The sequence below is a fragment of the Perissodus microlepis genome, chromosome 18, assembly GCF_051167445.1.
Source record: "Perissodus microlepis isolate ML-2025 ecotype Zambia chromosome 18, ASM5116744v1, whole genome shotgun sequence".
Lineage (NCBI taxonomy): Eukaryota > Metazoa > Chordata > Actinopteri > Cichliformes > Cichlidae > Perissodus > Perissodus microlepis.
In genome coordinates, this window is record NC_140478.1 from 20,127,697 (window position 1) to 20,151,226 (window position 23,530).

The 23,530-nt window shown below is 39.6% G+C and overlaps 2 protein-coding genes across 7 annotated transcripts in view; one reads left to right on the forward strand and one right to left on the reverse strand.

Moving 5' to 3' along the window:
• Positions 1-1,396: 1,396 nt before the first annotated feature.
• On the reverse strand, positions 1,397-17,448 carry abhd3 (abhydrolase domain containing 3, phospholipase). Its single transcript, XM_084912905.1, has 9 exons — positions 17,168-17,448; positions 14,704-14,867; positions 12,812-12,994; positions 11,465-11,510; positions 7,146-7,258; positions 6,690-6,863; positions 4,796-4,844; positions 4,543-4,708; positions 1,397-4,391 (listed from the first exon to the last, which is right to left on the reverse strand). Exons 1-9 carry the CDS (start codon positions 17,327-17,329, stop codon positions 4,210-4,212), a joined length of 1,239 nt encoding a protein of 412 aa, XP_084769031.1. The 5' UTR covers positions 17,330-17,448; the 3' UTR covers positions 1,397-4,209.
• Positions 17,449-19,488: 2,040 nt separating this feature from the next.
• The window catches only part of mib1 (MIB E3 ubiquitin protein ligase 1), a 64,673-nt gene continuing 60,631 nt past the window's right edge, over positions 19,489-23,530 (forward strand). For all 6 annotated transcript variants that reach the window (XM_084913616.1, XM_084913617.1, XM_084913621.1 and 3 more), the window contains exons 1-2: positions 19,489-20,391; positions 21,164-21,335. In XM_084913616.1, coding sequence (XP_084769742.1) covers positions 20,163-20,391; positions 21,164-21,335 — 401 coding nt within the window. In that variant the 5' untranslated portion in view covers positions 19,489-20,162. The remainder of the gene's footprint in view (positions 20,392-21,163; positions 21,336-23,530) is intronic.

A 23,530-nucleotide genomic window follows, 5' to 3' on the forward strand; every position in this document is an offset into this window, starting at 1 on the left:
TAAATAATGGAATGGTTAATGATAGGTATGAATATTTTTTATGATATAGCCCTGAGGACAGAGTTTAATGGTTGTAATGGTTATAGATGGTTATATAATAAATCCTAACTGTTCTTCCGAGTTTCATTTTCAATAAAATATATTAAAGCCATTATTACTGTTGTGTTTTCATGTCTTAGGTAAAAAAGGGCATGCTGTTGGGGGATAGATGCTGTTTTTCCAAAACAGTATCGTAAAACCTAAAAAATATACTCTTCCTGCTCTTTGAAATATTATTAAGGATTAGTCATCCAGTTAACAATGTCAGAATATTACAATACTTTGTTAAATCATGACCTATGAAGACTGTGTAATGGTTAAACTGAAGAAAAGTAAAACAAAAAGATACAAATGAGATGTTTTTGGTGAAATTGAAATGATGAGCTGCTTTTGCAAGGAGTTGCAGGTGAGTAAAGACCAAAAAATAAGTAGAGTATCGCTAGGTGGTTGCCAGGCAACAAGATGGCTTTTGTGGATATAAATGAGAAGTTATTGTCACAGAATAAAAACGATATGATGCTATTATAAGGCGTTACAGGTGCACAAATGCTAAAACCATGTCATTTTAGCCCATTGCTATGTGGTTGCCAGGCAACTTGATGATGCCATAATATCTACTGTAGATAAAAAACCACCAGGAGACTATTATGCACCTGTGTGCCAAGTTTGGGGCTCAACTCATGACTGTGTAGAAGAAGAAACAAGCACACACAAACATGCTTATTGTGTTGCTTATTGCTTATGCTTTAGAGATATGTATGTATATGAAATTTGCCACTTTTTTAAACTTTTTGGTGGCAATCCCAGTAGATATGTCAAGAAAAAGCAACAATTGGATCAGATACGGAGGGTAAAGTCCAAAGTGGGACATTTATATTAGATAGATAGACAAAATTACTCACCCTTCTTGGCAGTCTACTCTAATTAATCACAGGTTTTCATAAAACCGAAGCTCATCTGTCTGTGGGCTTATTGAGGGCTTGGTCTGTGGGGAAGTGGAGTGCTGGCGGATTACAGTTGGCTTTTGGTGGATCACATCCACTACTGCAGTCATGCATATCCTATCAACGGCTAAGCTCGTGAGTGTGGAGCGAGTCAATTCTAAGGCCCAAATCCCAATCCGATGGTGTGAGAGGAGAGACAGTGTGACCCTTTGGTGACACAGCGGTCACGCAGTAAGCCAGCTCAAATGGTGGACTGTCAAATGTCCTGGCGTCAGAGGACGATGATGAAGGCAGTCTCACGCGACTCTTGGGAAGGCTATCCAACTTTGTGTTCTAAATGTAATTATTATTAAAAAAACAAGTTTAAAAAAATAGAAAGAAAAAAGAAACAAATCTGGAGACAGGAGCCAAAATGACTTAGAATTTGTTTATTTATTTATTAAATACAGCATATTACACTCATGTTGATAATCCGTATATACTAGTACTTATATAGAGACATTGTTTTAAAGTTAAACTCTTTATTGCCGCACATGTTAAACCGAATGTTTAATTTTCTTCTTTTTATACAGTGTAAAAAAATGAAATGAATCCTATGAACAGACAAACATGTCCTTTGTGCTACATATTACAAAGTGGTGTTAACGTTCAGGACATGATGACACTGATAAGACACATGCTGCACAATGGACACTTGGCAGGACAAACAAACACAAAAAAATAATAATTCCACAGGAACAGGAAAAATCCTTCACGCAGTGCATTACTGAAAGTCTGGCTTCCAGTCAGATCTGATTGTTTCACTGATGCTAACTCATACATGGTAGCCAGCCCCTTGATCATTGTTGGCAAAAGAAAACAAAAAATGACTGGAAACCAGGCTTTGCATTTAGTAAAGCAACATCTAACACTTTCAGACAGTCACCGTGTGCATTATTTCATTCGCATCCACTGAGTCTAGTACCCTCAGACCTACGTTAAGGACTCGTTTTCAACATTTGAAGAAAGAAAACCTTGTGAAATTTCCATACTCTCATTTGCTCTGTTCAACCTTTGGGATGCACTTTCATTTTTCTCATGAAATGAAGTGCTTTGCATTAAGGAATTTTTCAACTTACATAGTGCAATTTTACATTCCTCGTCATTGATGAATTTGTCTCCATGTCGTAAAACTATTTGGTGCATGAATGGAAGAATGAGTCAAAATAAAAGTGCATGCAGGAGACATACAGACAGGAACAATTCAAAATATGCTTGTTCGATTTCGCAGTGTGGGATAGATAAGGAGGCTGACACCACTCCACTCTCGGTCTGCTACATATGAAGCTGCAGCCAGAGGCCGGTTACTTGATTAGCATAAAGAATGAAAGAAGGGGGAAACTAGCTCAGCTTGGTTATCCCTGTAAAGCTCTAAAACAGGTTGATTTAGGTAGATTTTTCCTTTTTTTTAAAAAAATTTTTTTTATTAAAATGGCAGCCTCAACTAGCGGACTGACAAATATACATTGCTTTCATACATTGAGGCCAAGGGCTATTATAAATGAGCCCTTCGTCATCAGATGGTTAGCAGGTTTCTGTGGATGTCCGTGTGTCTGCCTATTCTTTTTGCAGACAGTTTACATGATAATGAACTAACAGAGCATAACCTAGGCTTTAAGCATTGATTATACTCTGTTGCAGAGATGGACATTGATTTACAGTTTGAGACCCAATAGCTGCGTAGTTTTTGCTGTTACACTTCTCTGAAGTCTGTTTTATGCCCACTGCCTGGGATAGATGGGTAGCTGGTCCATTGTTATTTAAATTCTTCACAGACGACTCCGTGCAGTCACAAAAAACAGGCAGGTACGTAGATGCCCACACAGATGTTCGCACGCACCGATGACAAAGACATCCAGTGGACTTGAACCAAATAGATCAGCAATTAAGATCGTAGAAGGACTTTGTGCTAGTGGATCTTTTCGTTATGTTAGAGGGCATATCCGATCAGAGAACCAGGGTTACACGGGTAACCAAACACATTAAAGTCACTCATGAGACTAGGAAATATCCCAACTTTGATGTAGGACTTTCCAATTTGAACTCTATACAAGCTTTTTTTTTATTTTATTGGGGGGGGGGGGGGGGGGGGGGGGTAGCTAAATTACTCAATAACTCAAAAATTGTGAGTTATGTATCTGAGAAGTCAAATTTATAAACTACATAAAATTTAGAAATAACCCAAAATACGATATTTTCCACATACTACTGGAACGGTCAACTCGAGAGTGACGTCACTCCTACCTCTGACAACTTCAGAGGTAAAAGAAACAAAGCTTTAGTCCAGGCACTACATTATCTGTCTGAAAAAACCCCTAAGAACTCAGGAAGAGGGAAAATACTTTTTCACGGCACTGCATTTTATTTAGAGCTTCAGAGGCGCTGCTTTCCTCTGCTTCCAATCTTTATGCTTCCAATCTTTAAGCTATTCATCTCATGATATTAGCATCATATTTAAAAGAAAGTGAATTCAAGCTTCACAACTCAAAAGACAAAAATATGAAACTATTACTTTAGAAGAAAATAAATAACTTTGTGTGGACGTAAACTTAGGAAAACTCAAACTCGAGGAGAATAACTGAGAAAGTACAAAGGAGGGAAAGAAGTTAAGGAAAATGAAGTTAAGGAAATAAAAAAAAATCCCTGAGGGCTAAAATCCTACAGATGTCTTAATGATAAAAGCAATAGAGGATGCTTCATAAACAAAAATGATTGAAATCTCATGTACAGTACTGATGATTGCACACGGTAATCACATAATTCTTTAGCTAGCTAATGCACAAATGGGCACAGATTCAGTATTTCAGCTGTGACATGAACAGCTTTGCTTGCAGGACTACAGACTTTTAACTGTATGGAATCAATAAATTAATGCTGAGTGCAACACAAATGCTGCATTCAATAAAATGTGCCCTTTAAAATGAGAAAGAATGAGGATTTTTTTTTTTTTTGCTTGTGGCAGCAAAAATAGAACGGACCTATGGAGGGCAAGGATAGAAGAAGTCATCGGAAAAAGAAAAACTGCAGAACTGGTCTGGTAGAGAGTAAAAGGTAGATGTAATGCAGAAAGGGCTGAATAAAGTATAAAAAAACAAGAATGGGATTTAAAATGGAAGAAATAAAGGACAGAATGTATCAAGAAGACATAATAAAAATGTAAAACCAGAACATCAGTTACATTTTCTTATCAGGAGAGGTCTTTGAGTTGGTTGCTTTGCTCAATGACCGCCTTTGCAAACTGCTTGAAGACTCGGTCCATATAAGTGCTCTGACGTGGCCACAGGCCCTCCAGGAAACCAATATGGCCGCCGTGATGGGTAATGAGCATGGCCAGGTTAGGGTTCTGTTTCACTGCCTCCACTGGAATGGCTGCAAACAAAACACAGAATTCACTTTTTGTTTTGTTTTTTTTTGCTTAATCTCTGTGCAATGTCTTTACATGACATGCCAGAATGTTATCATTAGTTCACGTAGTTGAAGTATTTTCACCCATGAACTGGACTTCGGACTGGAGACTCACCGTGAGATGGAGAAAAGACATCGTCAGCAGCGTTGAGACACAGCATTGGCACCTGCACAGATTTGAGCCTGTGGACAGGACTGGCATCGCGGTAGTAGTCGTCATTGGTAGGATAACCAAACATTATGGAGGTGAACCTCTCATCAAACTCTCGGATGGTCCTTGCCTGTGGGAATGCGGTAAAACAATTTATTTGCTCTACTTTATTTAATGAAATTGGCATGGCTTAACGCCGCTGAAAATAATCCCCTACCTTCATGACATGATCAATGTCGTAACATTTTTCGAGCACTGGTCTGTGCCTGTGGGGCAGATTTAAAAAAACAAAAACAAAAAACGGGTCACTAACTGCTGTTAGGTTACATGACTTGCATTTGAAAATATTCCCCAGAAATGCTGACAAGGTTGTAACAACATAATAGACTACCCTAGAAAAGAAAAGATAAATTCAAAAGAAGATCTGTTCTTCATCCAGCTTTTTTCAATAAAACATCAACATCGATATGAGAACATTCCTCCTGCTAATGAAATTCAGCTCCTCATACATAGCCTTCATTTCCTCTCAGCATGATCCCGGTTTCAGATGTGGAAACGTTGTCATCGCTATTTGTCTCAAATAGCAATATTCTAAAGAACACAACTGGCCTGATGATAAGCTGATATTAGTTATATTTATTTAAAATTAGCATGAACTGATATTCTCATTCGCATCAAGAGAAGTAAAAAACGTGGGGGTCGTAGAAGCTGCGAATAATGGGCCGTTTTAGCCCGTTGCTAGGCAGCTTCAATTCAACTTTTGTGGATCTAAATGAGTTGATGCTTTTGTTAAATGTTAATTGCATAAATGCTAGAAAAAATTGCAGTTGCTAGGCAACATGAAGATGCCATTTGTGGATGTCATTTGTGTATTATATAAGAATATTTTTATCCATCTATTAATTCTGGACTGTGGCTTTTTGAACTTTTGGCATTGAATTCATTAGCTGTTCATAATGGTGACTATTGATCCTAATTTATTCTCTAGCATTTTTGGAGCCTTTAGTTCTTGTTATAATTTATTTTTCCAGTTTCATTTGTTTCCTCAGTGTTTCCCGTCTTCTCCTCTTGTCAATTCTTCTTCGTTTAGTTCAATCCCGTGTCTGCGTTTCCCTGTTTATTGTTTCTCACTTCCTGTCTTATCTTAGGCGTCATTTCTCACTTGTGTTTTTTGTTTAGTTTTACTTCACCTCATGCCTCATTGTCTTTCATTACAATCACATGTGCCTCATGACCCTGGTGTGTCCACTTCTACTAATTACCCTCATGTGTAGAAATAGCACTGTCTTCTCCTCAGTGTTTATCAATCCACCCTTGTGTTGTCCCTGGCTATTAAATCAGTTATTAGTCCTTTAGTCCATTATTAGTCTGGATTTCTGGATTTACTATCATCATCATCATCATCAATGCAATAAAGGTGCTCTTTAGGTTTACACTCGGCTATTTATCCATCCTGCATTTGACATATGGTTACACAGCAAATGACAGTGAGACAGCGAGGGGAAGTCTCGAGTACCCAGAGTGACACCATGTAAAGGTGGTTCAGCCTTGACCTTTACCTTTGACCCTGTTGCTGGAAGGCAACAGTGCAAACCACTACATCATCATAATTATTATTTACTTAATTATGATTAAGCATTTATTGATTTCCGATTAGGCTTATACCTTATTAAAATATTTGTTGTGTCATATTGTAATTTATCGAGCTGTCACTAGTCTATGTATTTGAGCTATTTAATTTTAATTTAATTTTCTAACCGGATAAATAAAAAATATCTTCTTTTACTTCTTCTTCTAACACAATAACTTAGGAAAAACTCAGTGATCTCCAATAAGAAAAATGTTGAGGCAGCACTAGGTAAAGCACTATCATGCATATGTCATTGCTCATGTTAACACACAAGTAGGAATATATTGTGGATATGTAGTCAGGCTTTGTTTAAATGTTTTGTTCACCACCTAACAAATAATAAAGCATACCCCACCCACAACTTTTAAATGAGCAAACCAAACATAAATATTTGAAACCCAGTTATTCAAGCCTCTGTTTAGAATCTAGCACTGGCAGTGACTTAGTGGCTGTGTTAATCCCTGCTCTGGCCCTGGCTGACCTGTGCACAGAGGCTTGTAGGCAGCTGGTGAGGTAGGAGTTGAAGAGGAAACGGTCCAGGGGTTTTTCCAGTGAAGCGGTGCACTCAAACACATCCCAGCCCGCTGAGAAGACCACGACCCCTTTCAGACAGGTTTCCCGGCCCTTGCGCCCCAAGTAGTTTGCCAGCATCATCCTGAATATGGAGAGAGGGAGAGATGAAGGGACAGAGGGAAACTGAATGACCAATCCCCCAATTCAGAGGATTACCGTTGTGCAATAAAAAACACATTATTTGGCAGAGTGCGCCGAACAACTGGAAAATAATAAAACAAAGCACTGACATGTCCCCAACACACAGTAAATGTTCAATATCTCACAGTTTACTAAAGCTGCATCGTGAAAAGTAGCTTTAATGTTTATTCTGACTTTTATTAGCAGTATGTGCAAGCTAGCTTGTAAAGAGTGGCTCCATTACCCGCCCATGGACACTCCTGCAGCCATGAGTGGAGCAGCTTCATAGGCCCTCTGGATGTGTTCAATAACAGTCTCCAGATCCTCTGTGTTGGCTGCACAGTAGGTCCTTGGGGTCTGGGTATGACAGCAACATAACACAGTCACTCCTGCCTTTGATTCTTTGTCTCTGTCAAAACCACGATGAAGACCCAACAAAAGTGAAAACTGGAAACTTAGTATAGTAAAAACTTAGATGACATTACAGTTTATTAGTTTGTTAGAGCAGCTGTTTCTTCTAAAGGATTTTATGGAGACAGGCTGACAGTCCACAGACATACTGAAATTCAAACTGTGCATCAGAATAGAGGAGAAAGGTGATTTAAATGAATGTGATGTGGTTGTTGGTGCCAGAAAGGCTGGTTTGAGTATTTCAAAAATTTCTGATCTGCTGGGATTTTTCCACACTGCCATCTCCACAGTTTACAAAGAATGGCCATCAAAAGAGAAAATATCCAATGAGCTGCAATTCTCTGGGTGAAAATGTTTGTCCAGAGGCCAGACTGCTTTGAACTGGCATTTAGGCAACAGCTACTCAAATAACAAGGCATGCAGAACAGCATCTCTAAACACACATGTTAAACCTTAAAGCAGATGGGCTACAGCAGCAACAGAAGACCACAATGAGTATCACTCCTCTCAGATAAGAACTAGAAAGAGAGGCTCCCATTGGGACCACCAAAATTGGGCAACAGAAGATTGGAAAAGTGTTGCCTGGTCTGATGAGTTGAAAGCAATGGATACATCCTGCCTTGTATCGATCATTCAAGCTTTTGCTAGTGATCTCATGATAATATGGATATTTTCTTGGCACACTTTGGGCCCCTTAGTAACAACTGAGTGTTGTTTAAATGCCCTAATCTACCAGAGTATTGTTGCTGACCATGTACATCCCATTATGTATGGGCTCAAAATGTGGTCATAAATATTTTGTACTTGTAAAAAAGATTTGTGTGTGTAAAAAGAATTTGTGTGTGCGTAAAAAAGATTTGTATGTGTAAAAAAGATTTGTGTGTGCGTAAAAAAGATTTGTATGTGTAAAAAGAATTTGTGTGTGCGTAAAAAAGATTTGTATGTGTAAAAAAGATTTGTGTGTGCGTAAAAAAGATTTGTATGTGTAAAAATAATTTGTGTGTGTGTAAAAAAGATTTGTATGTGTAAAAAAGATTTGTGTGTGCGTAAAAAAGATTTGTGTGTGGACTTAGCCCAAAAAAACCCCTGCAAGTTACAAGTACGAATTTTGACCCTATTTTTCTTCCTTTCATCTGATTGGTCAATGTCATGTCAATCACAAATGTAACAATCCAATCAGAGAACAGATGGGTTTGGCTGTCGGAGGGGCGCTTTTTTGAACAGCAGGTCCTTGAAGGGTAATACAGTTTGAAGCTGGAGGATCTCTATATAAATATCCGATAGCAACTAGGTCCCCTAACTTTCAGCAGCTGTTGAAAGGATAACGTTGTGCTATATCAGTGGTTAGAAATACCATTATTACTTTAGGATTAGTTTAACACAAAGTCAGGCCTGACCCGGGACCATTGCTGTGAGTCACAGTGCGCAGCATAAAAGTCCTTTCACATCGGATGCAGGATGTGCTGCTAATGCTAACTGCTAACTAAAAGCAAAGGATCCAGAATTTGTTGCGCTGGCTGCTGGGCTCTGTGGGTTTTTGCAGCAGCTCTACCTGTACTAGATGCACCTGCTCCTTGTCTTTTCTATCTGACTTTGTCCTCTACAAGAGTTTGTTTTTTTTGCTGGTTCTTCAAATGTTCAATAAAAACATGTATGCTAATTCATAACGAAGAAAGCTTTGTAATGAAGACTGTCATTTCCAAAACACTGCCCGCCCCCACCCCGCGGTCCGCAGCGCTGTTGAAAAGGCTGTGGAAGTCCCTATATTAAACACGTAGACCTGTGACACAAAAATCACCAAACTCGAACGACCACAGACTTTTTTCCTTCGTGGTGATGAAGGAAAACGCTGGGTTGGCATGTAAAAGGGCATTTATTCCCTTCAAAGACCTGCAGTTCAAAAAAAGCGCCCCTGCGACAGCCAAACCCATCTGTTCTCTGATTGGATTGTTACATTTGTGATTGACATGACATTGACCAATCAGATGAAAGGAAGAAAAATAGGGTCAAAATTCGTACTTGTAACTTGCAGGGGTTTTTGGGCTAAGTCCACACACAAATCTTTTTTACGCACACACAAATCTTTTTTACACATACAAATCTTTTTTACACACATACAAATCTTTTTTACGCACACACAAATCTTTTTTACGCACACACAAATCTTTTTTACACATACAAATCTTTTTTACGCACACACAAATCTTTTTTACGCACACACAAATCTTTTTTACACACACAAATCTTTTTTACACATACAAATCTTTTTTACAAGTACAAAATATTTATGACCACATTTTGAGCCCATAATTATGACCACAGTGTACCATTCTTCTGATGGCTGGTTCCAGCAGGATAACGCACCATGTTATCACTAAGGCTTAAATCATCTCAAACTGGGGTTTTTTAATATGTCACAGAGTTCTCCGTATTCAAATACCCTTAACAGTCAGTATCAATCCAATAAAGCACCTGTGATGGAACCAAAGATGTGCAGTAAATAAATCTGCAGCAACTGGGTGATGCTACCACAACAATATGGACCAAAATCTCTGAGGAATATTTTCAGCACCTTATTGAATCTATGCCACGCAGAATTAAGGTAGCTCTGAAGGCAAAGGGTATTCCAATTCAGTAATAGCATGGTGTACATAATGAAGTATCCAGTGAGTGAACTCTATTGAAACCTTCAAAGTCATTTGCTCAGTAGACCACAAGAATCTCCTCTCTATAAAGCCATGAAAAGTGGATTCACATTTACCTGTTCGCGCTGTGTATCTACATAAAAAATGTTTTGCAGGCCAGCACAGGATAACTCATTTTTCTGAGACTCATTATTATTGTTTATTTGGCAATTTCTGAGTATGATAAGAATGCTGTTCTGTGTATGTGGGGGTGACATTTTATTCGACTTGAAACAGTGTTATCACTCAGAGCAGGCTACTTAACATTTAAAACAAGCCTGCTCTAACTTGAAGGAGCCTATTTAACAAGTCCAGTTCCTCAGCTCTCCAAGGCTGCTCATTAGGATTCAAGAAGAAGCTCAGGCAAACTATATTCCTGCTTTTCTGTTCTCTTATGCTTCCTTTAATAGTTCTGGACAAGAGCAGAACTTTAATAGGCCACCAGATCTTACTATGCTTATTTTCTAATTGAATATATAACAAAACAACAAATTAATAATGTCTCAGGGGAACAGACTTAGCAGAGTGAACATATTCACTGCAAAGCAACTCCACAGGAAAGTGTAATGTAATAGGCGTTTTCTCAAGGTCTGGAAATAGGGCTATAGCACTTAGGGATAATCTTTGTATCAGTGTGCATCTTTCACACAGTGGGCCATTTGGAAAAACTGGCCTGGTTGAACAATGGAGGATATTCACACTTACTGGACACAGAGAAAATGCTCAGAGAAGCATACAAGTGCTAAAGCATTTGCACTGAATATAGCACCATTTTCTCCACTGAAAGAGGGAGAAAACTGCCCCAACGACCTGGTACGGTGCCAGGATTACAGGGTCCAGCTCAAATGTAATAACAGCTGAACCAACTGAGTTCTGGATGTAAACCCCAATCAAACACAATGACACTGGATCCTTTGCTCTTGTTTCAAATCTGAAGGTTTGATTTTGTGCACTCTCTCCAGGTGATAAAACACCACTTTGACTAAAATCTCTATGCAATGGTGATAGTAAATGTAGCAGGTAGTAGAAGGTATCTCTATTCTAAAGCAGAGACATGCAGAGAGTGCAGAGAGTGGAGCCATTAAATGCAATGTGCATGGAATACAATATCCAAGTTTGAGCTAATTTGTATTAGCTCAATATACCCGAGTGCAAGAGGAGAGATTAAGCCAGGTGTCGGGACAGCACGTGTTTGGCGAGCTCATATTTCTGTGGCTCGGCATTAAAATACAGTATCTGTCTGTAACTTAATCCCTGCTGTGCAGCAACATTGTCTGTTCGGCGTCCACTCAGGCTCCCTGTGGGCTCTGCGACACGTGTGCAACAGAAGAAAAAGAGCAACTCTACAGGGAGGTCAGCTGTCCTAAACAGTCGTGTCTGACGCTGTGAACATGGACGGGGCTCACGGACAAAAAAGAAGAAAGAAAAAAAGAATGAAATCTTTGACACGTGTTGGAACAGATCTTACCAGTAATGTTTCACCAGAAACTCCTCTGTTGTTGAAAACCACGCATCTGAAATCCACAAAACATATATAATTTTAATAATCACTGTCAAATGTAATGGGCAGCAGGTACATGTTACATTTTGAATATATTAGATTGAGTTCGTTGAGAATGTAGTGCTGTTTCTTGACATTTTATACATAATATTTGGATTTATTACTATAAAAACTAACTGCATGCTGCAAAGTAATTGTATATGTTGTACATGTGTATGTAATATAAGGAGATCTGAACTGATTAGTGTATTAAACAACCACTGACTAGCTCTTTTACTTAGCTTTCCAGAAGAAAATCCAAAGTTTGCTGATAAAACATCCTCAAATGTGCCTTCGATTGGTGTAAACTAACCAACTTCAGATTTCAAACTGGCTAAATCGCTAATAAATGGCTTATTTTTTACATTTCCTGCCAATTTCAGGGTTTTACAGTTAATCAAAAGCCTTAAAAGCTCACGTCCAAATGAAAGCAACAGCCCAGATTTCTTTAAACAAACATTTCTTACATAAAAGAAATGAACTGTGTATACGATGAAGTGCGCAGGGAGGCACAGCTGTGTGAAGGAACTGTGTTTGTACTGCAAAGCAAAGGCATCAGCATCTCGCCAGTCATCTATTATCTGCTGGAGTCAGACCTGCTGTTTTTATAATCGGCATAACTCAGCAGCAGCAGCAGCAGGGCAGAGCTGTACAGGGTGCTGGGCGAGAGGAGGGGGGAGAAGGAGGTGGTGGTGGTGGTGGAGTGCTTAAACACACGCTGCAGCATACACTCGGAGGCTGGTCCGGGCTAAGCTGCAAAGCTTGTACCCGGATAAGCTGCAATTAATTAAGCTACACAGACAGGGGAGAGGGGTGGAAGATGCTGAGTTTGCCGGCTCTCTTCCCATGCCTTTCCAAATCTGTGTGAAAGAATGAGTGCAGAGAGAACATAGACAGGGCCTATTGGAGATGAAGGAAAGTGGAGGGGGAAAAAAGTGCGTCCCTCTGCAGCTCTTCAAGCTCGGGCTACATTTGGCTATTTACAAAAGCAGCTCTCGACACGGAGCTTAGCTGCCCACTTTATTTGTGATTTCACCTCAAATAACCCCGAGCCCCTGTCACTCATGGACCCATTATATAAAGGTATAAAAAATCTTGCAAAAGCACTACCGAACTGGTTGCAGATTTTACTTTGCAATCATGAAAGCCTGTGAAAGTTCTTTCAATTTATTTGGACAAGAAATCTGCAGTCTGTGTGGATAGCAAATTAGAACATAAAGCAGAGAAATTGTCAGTTCTTTGAGTCAGCCAGGCTATTCAGCCAAGACCACCCACCTATAGCCCAGATCCCGGCTCTGTTGGACCATGTGTAAGATGTAGGACTCTCGGCTGGTGCCGGTCAGACCGGGGAGGAGGAGGACTGTGGGCCTGGTGGCAGGGTCGGGATGAGAAAGGCTGTCATCGTTGTCGAACCAATCCAAAGAGATCTGTCCTCCATCTGCTGCTTTAATGAGTTCACTGCAGAGACGAGAAGGACACGCAAGTCAGCAACACCAGTCTTCCTGACAATGATCACTCTGTGCGCCTGTATATATCGTCTTCTTTGTTTCATCCATTGTATATATACAGTATATATACAGTCAGACACAAACATGGGACAACACTGGCAGAAAATGGTGTGAAATTTGAATTAAAAAGCATATCTGCTAATGAAATAGCTATAAAAACAGTGGAAATAGTCCACTTCTTCTTTCACATCACAATTAATACTTTTAAGTAACGGGATTACTTCATTGCATCCGTTACACACGCTGCTAAAGTGGGGACTGGATATGTGAGCACAACACTCACTGACAGCTGCCTCATTTCCCTTGCGAGCACCTTGTCAGCAGACTCTGCAACACACTGCAAATTCAAATAAAGAGGAGGGCATTGCACCAGTGGGTTCTTATAGCTAATCAATTTCGTGGATGCACAACCCGTGCGTAGCAGATGATGTAATTCAGTCTCGGTGCATTGTTAAACCTGCTCCGCACACACAAACGCACACACACGGCAGCCGCTGAGCCCAACTTGGCCATCCGGCGGTTAAGAGAGACAGCGTGAAATTACAGAACGGCCATGAAATATGCACCTGAGGCGAGACTTTAAAGTCAAGAAAGGCCAATTCGGAGAAACCAGCAGAGTCCGTGGTGCTAATCCCCAGCTATGACAACAAGCTGAGTGGAATTTCACCCAGACAGCCTACGATACATCGGACATCTTTCACGCTGTCCATCCTTGGGTCAACCTTGTATAACTTCATTATAGGAGGAGTGTCCTGCTGTCCCCAGAGGCCATGTGATAATAACTTGAGTGAATGCAACCATCAGTCTTTCTAGGTTTGATGCAGTAGCACAGACCTCCACTAGCATCTGTACACCCAGGGGCATTATGGGAGCATTTTTCTCCTTCACAAAGATCTCTGTGAAAAGCAGAGGCAGTGTCAAAGTCCTTGTGGCAGATTAATGGTGTACCGTTCTTAATTCTTTACCGTTTCCCTTGAATTAAAAGTCATATTTAAACAAAATCAGCTGTGGTTTTATGTAAGGAATTAAGAAGACAAGGAAAAAGAATATTAAAGATTGTATTTTTGTCTTTTACTCTAATGTCTAGTACATGGTACAGACACCTAAACATAAGGACATCAGATCAGTTGTACAGTTTACAGTTATAAACACACACTTGGGCAAAACGCATGTACGTGAAAAATGAGGGTCTTTTTTTCCCCAAGTGAAAACAAATAAATAAGTTATACGTGTGTTATAATTAAAACTAAATCTGTCTTCACTCATTCTAATCTCTAATCTTGAGATATGTGGGGGGTAGGGAATGCAGTGCCAATTAATCTTCAGCAGAATGAACATTTTCAAGGAGCAGGCCTGGCGGACCAAGCCAGCACGGTGACACAAAGGATCTCTTTCTCCTCTGGGCTTTGGAGATTGGCAAAGAACAAGAGCCGGATTTGTTTCCAGTTGTGGCACTGGAAAGAACGACCAACAGCAATTTCTCAGTGAGCAAGTTTGATAAAGCCAAGCAAAGTCAGCAGCAAAATACTCAAAATGTTTTCCCTGACATTTAGTAATGCTGAAATTTCTTGTGGAACAAAATTGATTCAAAGGAGAAATAAAATATAAGCTTAGAGGATGAAAGTGACAATTGGCAAATCAGTCACAGCGGGGACTTACTTTCTGTAGATGACCCCCGGTTTGGCTGTGACGAAAGGTCTCAGCAGAGTCTGGATGCGGCTCTCCCAACACCAAAAGGTGGGGTAGTAGGTCTCTGACACTACTGGACATTGCTCCCTCAGAAAATGGTAGAACTTCTTACCTCCAGAGATCAGCTGTGGCTTCTGCAAAACAGACGTGAATGTAGGATGGCACAGGTTAAAATCATATAAGAGACTTCGTCTCCCTACAGGACTCATTTAAAGTGCTGTTATTTAGTCTTACAATAGATCCATTACTGTAATAATAAATTTACTGTCACATGTGGTAAAGCTAAATCTAAATCTATTCATTATCATCAAATCACATCTAATACAGACCAATACAGATCTAACTGTGACAGAGTTTGCTTTATGAGTGCATAAACCTACAGTTATGCATGATTAATGTGCACAACCATGTTCAAGCATAGCAAGCTGCTTACTTTGCATTAAGTCACGGGTGTCAAACTCATCGGCCACACATGGCCCAATATAATCTCAAGTGAGCTGGCCTAGTTAAACAACTGCATAATAACCAACCTTTTAATGTAAAGAAATAAACACGCACACACACAAAAAAAAAATTGCATTCCCTGACTGAGGGTATAAAAGTGGTTGCTGGAGGTTGCGGGTACTCTCCATGGCAACGCAGGCCTAAAGACCAGTCACTCACCCCCTGGCAACCACCTGTCACTAGGAAAAATGGCTATAGGTATTTCTTTAGTAGCTGGTGTAGTTTGAATGGAAGTGGCAGATTTATCCACAAACACTGGCCAGCTAGTCTCCGAGCTGTAGTGAAACGGTGAAAAGTGTGGTGCAAACTAGAAACAGATCCTGTTTGCCTTCAGTGCAAAAGCAGAGAGCCACAACTTCTATTTGAAGGCGAACATTCCCCATTTACAGCTTGTGCTGCAAAACAAATATTTTCAACCCTTTCAATCTGCTAAAGGTTTTCCTCTACTGAGAGCCAGCAACCTCAGGGATCCACTGACAAATAGTACCTGGTGGTTGTATCACATCGCTTATGGTGGGGAAGTCAGTTTAAAGCAATTTAAGCAACAGGTTTTATTACATTTCCATTACATGTTGTTGGGAATTGCATTACCAAGTTTAGAAAGCATTTATATGGACTGTGTGTGGAGAAAAGCAAATAACATTGTGAGTGATGAGACCTCTTCCTTTAAACTACTACCATCTCCACAGCACAATTACCCCCCCCCCCCCTTCACAAAAAATAGGTCTAAACTGTCTTTTATGTCTCAAGCCATCAAACCTCTGAAAATAGAAGAAAGTGTGTGTATATTGTTTGCTTTATGTTGATGTGATTGGTTTTTATGTGTTGTTTACAAATGTTAATCTAGGTAATTAAATCTAAACAAAACTAAAATTAGATGTGAAAAAAACTGACTAAAATAAAATTAAATAAAATTATAAAGGCAATATCTTTAGTTTTAGTGTTTGTTAGTTTGGCAAAAAAACAAACAAAATCAAAACTGAAATTTTATTGAGACTTTGCCACTCACAAGACTGTGAGTCACAAAAACTTAGTAAAAGTTACAGAACTACAATATTTCTGGTGTATTCAAAGGTCAAGTGACTTCTGCTACAAGCAGAAATAAATAAATGCAAATTAAAAATAAAATAAACAATAAAAAATAATGATTTTTGGAACAAGAAAAAAACTACAGTATTTTAATCTTTATTTATGCTAAACAACTTTAGCTCTACCAACACTTAAACAGCCATACGTTTTTCATCCCTGTGTAGTACAGTGAAGAAGAAAGTGAAAAAACAAAAAGAAAAACTTCCACCCTTCCAGTAGACCGATTTGAACCTTTGGCGGGCCGGTTCTGGCCCCCGTGCCTCATGTTTGACACCACCCCTTTAAGAGATTCTGACTGGCAATTTCACAGATCCACGTTTATTTTAACCACATTTATACATTCAAACCCTAAAGTCACAGACGAAAAGCTTCTTTTTATTCATTTAGTGAACGCTGTTCGTCTCCATCCTTTACAAATGAACGGCGGCAGCTCAGCGGGCGTTACATAACACCTTCTACCGGCATTTCTAGCTTACAGTAAAAGCTAGCCTAGCTTCCCTAATGCCGACGTCTAACTGCAGTCCTTTTCTCGTTACATACGAGCTAAACTTTAATATGGATAACACCCATTTTGAGTCTATATACGGATTAGTGTTTGCTCCGTCGCCTGACATCCGACGTACACGTGCTGCTTTGCGGCGTTATCCCTCCAGTTAAACTGATGCCAGCTAACAGACACCTCCATCAGCACCTACGCCGAGTACCATCACCAGTCCCTGGCAGTTAAGATGCTTCTCCGCGAAAGACCACACACCGCACACGGGGATTTATGTGATATACAAGCCGTAAACCGTGAAGACTCCCCTCAAAAGACACAGACCCTTAAGTTAATGTCAATTACCTTCGCTACTGAGATCAAATAGTAGCAGGTGTACGCCGCGCTGAAGCCCAGCACCAGAGACAGACCCACTCCCGAACCGAACAGCCCAACTTTCACTTGGTTCTCCAGGTAATGCGACAGGTCCCGAGTCAAAATGTTGAAATTTAACTCCAGCGAGATCATTGCAAGGTCCCTGGTGTTTCAGGTACTGCGAGGACAGCGGCCAGCTCTGGTGATACGCGGCTATGTGTGCCTGCGAGCCCACAGTGAAGGAGACAGTCAAGGGGACCCGATGAGGACAGAGATATATAGGTATCAGCGACAGGTGGCGCTCTTTGACCGGCTATGCAGAACAGGGAACTCAGAATCATCCCTGCGCCCCCTACAGTCCATAGACCCGCAGTGCAGCACAGGGATTGGAAAGCTGACGGTTCAGCCAAAAACTAAAGCGAAACTAAAGCTGGCGAATTAAATCAATAAAAAGGTGTTTGGAAAAACAGCAGCAACATCACTGTGCACATTGACCCCCAGAAAATACACTTACTGCAGTGGAAGTACAGGGTGAAATTAATTTACTTACCAAGCAAAACAGGCAAATGCCCCAGCGGGTACACACCTCCATGGGGACCAGTGGAGGTGTTTACCTTGTGGAAATTTGTATAGTTTAATTTAATTGGAGGGGCCTTATGGCAACTGTTTTCCAATCTATTCCCACAGACAGGCAACCTGGGCTAAAAAAAAACTTCAATACATTATTATTATTATTATTATTATTATTATCAGTTTTTCACAAGTCCAAAAACAGGGAATCACTGGGCTTAAAGAGCATTTTTGATCCAAGGGCCATACAAAGGGTTAAAATCATTCAGTATATTGAATATGTAGTATATTCAGCTGGATTGGAAACCAGTGTAATCTAATCTGATTGTTTTTGGATTACCTTTAAATAAAAAACGAAATGCTGTAAGTTTTTTTAGAATGATGTTTTTACTGTGAATAAATGCATTTTGTACATTCAGCTTGTACAACTGGCCTGATCAAACAGCCTTTCAAAAACAGTGCTTACACAAAGTACTGGTATATTGTGTGAGATGCTGTTTTGGTGTTTTCTGCGCATGTTTTTGTTCATTATTGCAGTACTTTTTACTGGCAGTACCCAATGGAAGGCTTTGCTCTCGGGACCCAAGAGAGCGATCATTTAAAGATTTTTTCTTTCATTTGGAGTGTAAATAAAAAGGAACAAAATCTCCAGTACAAACAAATGTTAGATCACCATGAAAATAGCTAGCGCACTAATAACATGAGAGAAGTTTTTGGGATAAAGAAGAACATATTCATATGAGAATTAGTCCTTTCAATTTTTAAACAGACAATTAAAAAAATAATCTAATCTCACATTTTTAAATGTAATCTGGGGTGGTTAAAGTTTAATAGTTTTACAATCTGGTACATAATTTTGTATACAAGGAAAACATAAGATGATGATGATGATGATGAGTAAGGCTGAAACTGCTTACAATGAATATGGAAGTTACCTTAAATATGTTCTAGTGTAGGTAAATGTAGTTTATCATCTTTTATTTGTGAGCTTAGTTTTCATTCAGTAATTCTTCACTATCCTATCAATATATTTGGTATTTGACTGTACAGAAAGAAAAACTCTAAAAATCGTAATAAATAAATGGACAATCAATATGTGTCTTGATAACTACAGTATACATTATTACTCAGTTGAAACAATTAAAAAAGGTGCCCTCTGACTTACCCATTCATGACTTATGCATTTTCTGTGTGTTGGATCCCATTTTGTTCTAAATTCGTGTCAATTCATATGGCTGCAAAAAGCCCACCAAAAATCAAAAAACTGAAAGAACTGTGGTCTTGTATGTGGAAGTCAGGAGAGGCACTAAAGTATGTGAGGGTGGTGCAGGACATGTATGGAGACAGTGAGTGTCCTGTGCAGTAGTAATAACAGATGTGGTCAAGTAGGAGTCTCAGTACATTATGTTTGCAAATGACACTGTGATCTGTAGTGAGAGTAGGGAGCAGGTGGAAGAGAACCGGTATTAAAATTATTTCAGTAAAAATAATAATGTACAAAATGAAACCAACACGAAAACAAAATAAATAAAAACGAGGAATAATTACAATAAAAATAAAATAGAAAATTAAGAAAAATTAATAGTTAAAGAAAAACACGTTAAGAACATAAAAAACGTAAAAAAACCAAACAAACAAAAAACGTATAATAATCGGTAATACATGTATTATGAGTTGGCGATGGTCCATATGCTCGAGCGTATTACAGGTGCGCATGCGCAATGGCTGGACTCGCTTGTTTTCCAAGCCTCGCGTCTTCGTGCTTTATCGTCCAGCTCCGGAGCTAGTTGTTGCTTGTCTGAGCGGTGATTGACTATAATGGCGACGCGATTATTCTGAGAGTAGTCTATGGCACCGTCTCTAGCTGATAAAGGATACATGTCGGAGGGTTTTTTCTGCATCGCAGACTATAATAGTAAGGACAAGCAACATCGAAAAGGAGCACATTCACCCCAGCCACAGGGAGCCAGGAGAGCTTTATCCTGCTAGCTGCGATAGCTAGCAACTCCGCTCACTAGCCTGCTAAGTTGAAGAGGTGGGATTCAAGTGTGTGGACTGGAGGAGAGGGACTGGCAGTTTGCTGAGTACTGAGATCTATCTGCGCTAGCTGTTGGCTACTTCGGGGTACTAACTTCCTCACTGCCAGAGGCAACACTTGGACGCCACTGGCTCGAGGTTGATGCTAGCTTGTTGTAATAGTTTTTGGGAGAGGATCCAGAATCCTTCTTGGGTAGCTAACTACAGCTACACACAGCTAACAGGCTAGCTTTGTGGATTGTTCCAGTCTCCTTCCTGTTAGGACTTGCTCTCGCTTGCGTTTGGAAACTCTCTACCAGTGCACACATAGTTGGCTAGCAAAGAGTGCTAGCTCGGTAACTTTTCAGGATTGTTGTACCTTTGCGACATCTTTTCTTAAATGACCACCGGCAGGAATAACCGAGCCATGATGGAAGGAGTTGGAGCGAGAGTGGTTCGCGGACCTGACTGGAAGTGGGGGAAGCAGGATGGAGGAGAGGGACATGTCGGCACCGTTAGGAGTTTTGAAAGTCCAGAGGAGGTGGTGGTTGTCTGGGATAACGGGACGGCTGCCAACTACCGTTGTTCTGGAGCTTATGACGTGAGGATATTAGACAGTGCTCCAACAGGTAATTTCACATCAGCTGCCTGCTTCTGCTCGCACTTTCAGGCTGAGTTTTAGTCTCATGGAAGTGGCTCCCAGTGTAACAGAGGGGTGCTCCGTTTGCAAGCTACGGGACTTTTTAAAATGTATTCATTTTTTTTGGCTTAACTTGGGAGCTTTTACAGTGTGTAAGAATAACAGAGAGTTGGTGCTACAACAGTTATTGCAAGTTTCTCGGAAGCAACTTACTTAAGAATATATAATAAGATCACCATTTGAGACGAACTACCCCATTTATATTTATATCCTGTCTGTACACAGGCAGTGAAAGCTTTGTATAGAAGGTATGAAAATGAGTCACTGTCGTAAACATGTCAGCACATATCATGACTCTGAACTTCAAGCATGATGTGGTTTTAAGGACCAATAGCAATACATGTCAATCCAATTACTTCGTTCAGTACACGTCCCATTGACAGACATCCCATATCCGCCCCCTGGTTAGTCACTGGATAAGGAGCAGTTTCCTGCAGTAATTTAGACTGTTGATCAACCTGTAAGGACATGCTGAAGGGGAAAAGATTTTAAGGAGCTGTAAAGGAAAAACAAATACAACTGCCAGTATATTAATAAATCCATTATCTTGCTCTTTTAATAGTATGAAGAATATGTCTCTTTTTGAACTGATAGCATGCACATTGTTGGTAGCAAAGTGTTGCTAAGTTGTTGCAGTAATATTACCGATGTGTACTGTGCACATTATTATGTTTAAATTTCGACTAATTCTGCTCCCTCAGGCATCAAGCATGATGGAACCATGTGTGACACCTGCCGTCAACAGCCCATCATTGGTATTCGCTGGAAATGTGCAGAGTGCACCAATTACGACCTCTGCACAACCTGTTACCATGGAGACAAGCATCACCTGAGACACCGGTTCTACAGGATCACCACCCCAGGCAGCGAGAGGTTAGTTAATATTTATATAAAATTCTAGATTGCCATGTGAACAGAGGCGAAAAATCACATGAGGCAAAAGTGTGTCACATTTTATTCCCTGCTCTCTCATCTGTATGCAGCGATTGGCCCTTTACTACAGCTGTTTTCTAGTGTAACCTAACAATATTTGCTCTTATTGTTCCTCATCGTAGACCCAACAATTATAAAGTAGACATAGAGTAGCCAGGTAATCCCTGTATTTCATTGTGATTGGTTGGTCTCCCCCTTTACACACTCTGTGTAGCTGTGTGTGTATGTTATTTGTGGATCTTTTGTGCACCCTGCCTTTTAGGCAGACTGTGTCTATCTCTATGCTCCCAGCCCTCAGTTGCCTGGCAACAACTCAGCCTCACCTTAAGATCAGTCAGACCTTTTCAAAAATCATATTAGTGCAGTGTTTCCCATTTAGAGAACATATAATCTTTTTTTGTCTCCTGGAGGATGCATGCAGCTTCTTTTTCTTGTGTACTAGTAGTTGTCAGTTCAAGTGATTAGTCTACTAGTTTTTACACATTTATGGTATTGTTTTCACGATTTAAAATATACTTTTAGGCATAACTATAGAGTGTGCACTACTTAAAGTTTTTGTCCATTTGATTTCAAAATGTATTTAAGGTTTAATTAAGCACTAGTAATAGAATCAAGTGATTTCCCTTTAGTGCTAGGTCAGATCCCCTTGGGTGGCTATGAAAAAAAACTGCTTGAGATGGTGTCAGCGCATTATAGAGTAATGAAAAATATTTTATAAGTTGGCAAACAAAACAACACACCGGCCAACAACAGTTTGTGATGGTGTTAAGTGGGAAATGTTAGGCGTTTTACTTTTTTGAAGTTTAGACAAAGTATTGCTGCAGAGTTTGTCTTTATTCCATTGAAATGTGATAGTACTGAATAATTATAAAGTATGTTTTGAATTAAGATTTCAGAACTTTTTCAGATTGATTTTTATAGACACATTGTGCACATGAGGAATAGCAGTTTGTTAGGTATTTGACACCTTACATTAAATTAATAAAATAGAAATATACACTTATTATAACTGCTTCAGGATGTGAAAAAATAACATTAGGCATGTGAAATCCAGTGTTTTCACATTATTTAGTTTTCAGAGTGACTCTTCCACACTTTATATTAGGGCTGTTCGATATAACGATATATATCGGATGACGATATTAAACCGTCTATTGTTTCATTTTACGCTATCGTTTATTTCGTGGTGTCGCAAAATAAACTGTTTACGGCAATATTTTTTCATCGTTTTGATGGTCACTGTAGTGGCTATATTAATTTCTTAAAGTTCTGTCTTTCTATTATATTTAATATAACCACACTACGGACGGACAAGCGACTGTTTTTATGCGTTGCTGTTAGGAACAACAACGGTAAAACCATCGCGTGTCCGCTTGTTTATTTTCCATTTGAACCTTTCACAATAAAACTCAAGATCCTGTTGAGACTTTTCAAAATAAAGTGAATCACGTGAAAGAGTATGCAGAGTGTTTACGGATGAAAAGCAAAAATGAGCCGTCAGGTGCTAAAAAATAAACCTTAGACTCAAACGTTAGAACAGGCTTTTCCCCGCAGCACGCTGTGTAATAAATACTCACAAAGAAAACGGCGGCCGTTACAACTTATGTCTAAAAATATATAGTTTCATACATCGTTAAAACACTCGACTCCAGCTACATGACGCGCAGCTGGAAACACTTCATGCAAGTCGAGCTGCCCGAGATTCACAGAATTTACAGAAAATGTTACATTTTTGTGATTTATATCGTTATCGGGACGATAGATGTCTTATATCGGGATATGAGATTTTGGTCATATCGCACAGCCCTACTTTATATTGTTATCAGTATTTACCTGAAGTTGATGTTGACAGTCAGATTGAATTGTGTCACTCTGTGCCCCATTGTTTTCGTTTTTGGGCTTTATTGTCTGTTGAAAGCTAATTTTATTGTCTGAAAATACCTTTTAAAAAATTCTAAAGAGAGATGGGTAAGATCATGTAACTCACAATTTTGGTTTTACTGTAAAGGAAGTGGTAGGATTACAGTAAAGACTCTTCAAGAAGTACTGACACTGTCAGCAACCTTAGCTAACGTTACAAAAACATCTTTTATTTGTCATGAATCCTTCACAAGGAACTGCGTGCATTAAACAGA

Coding starts and splice junctions, on each gene's coding strand:
- abhd3 (XM_084912905.1), bottom strand. CDS start 17,329: ATGATCTCGCTGGAGTTAAATTTCAACATTTTGACTCGGGACCTGTCG. Junction 14,868..17,167: donor ATTTGATCTCAGTAGCGAAG/GTAATTGACATT, acceptor TCTGTTTTGCAG/AAGCCACAGCTGATCTCTGG. Junction 4,392..4,542: donor TGTCTTTTCTCCATCTCACG/GTGAGTCTCCAG, acceptor TTTTGTTTGCAG/CCATTCCAGTGGAGGCAGTG.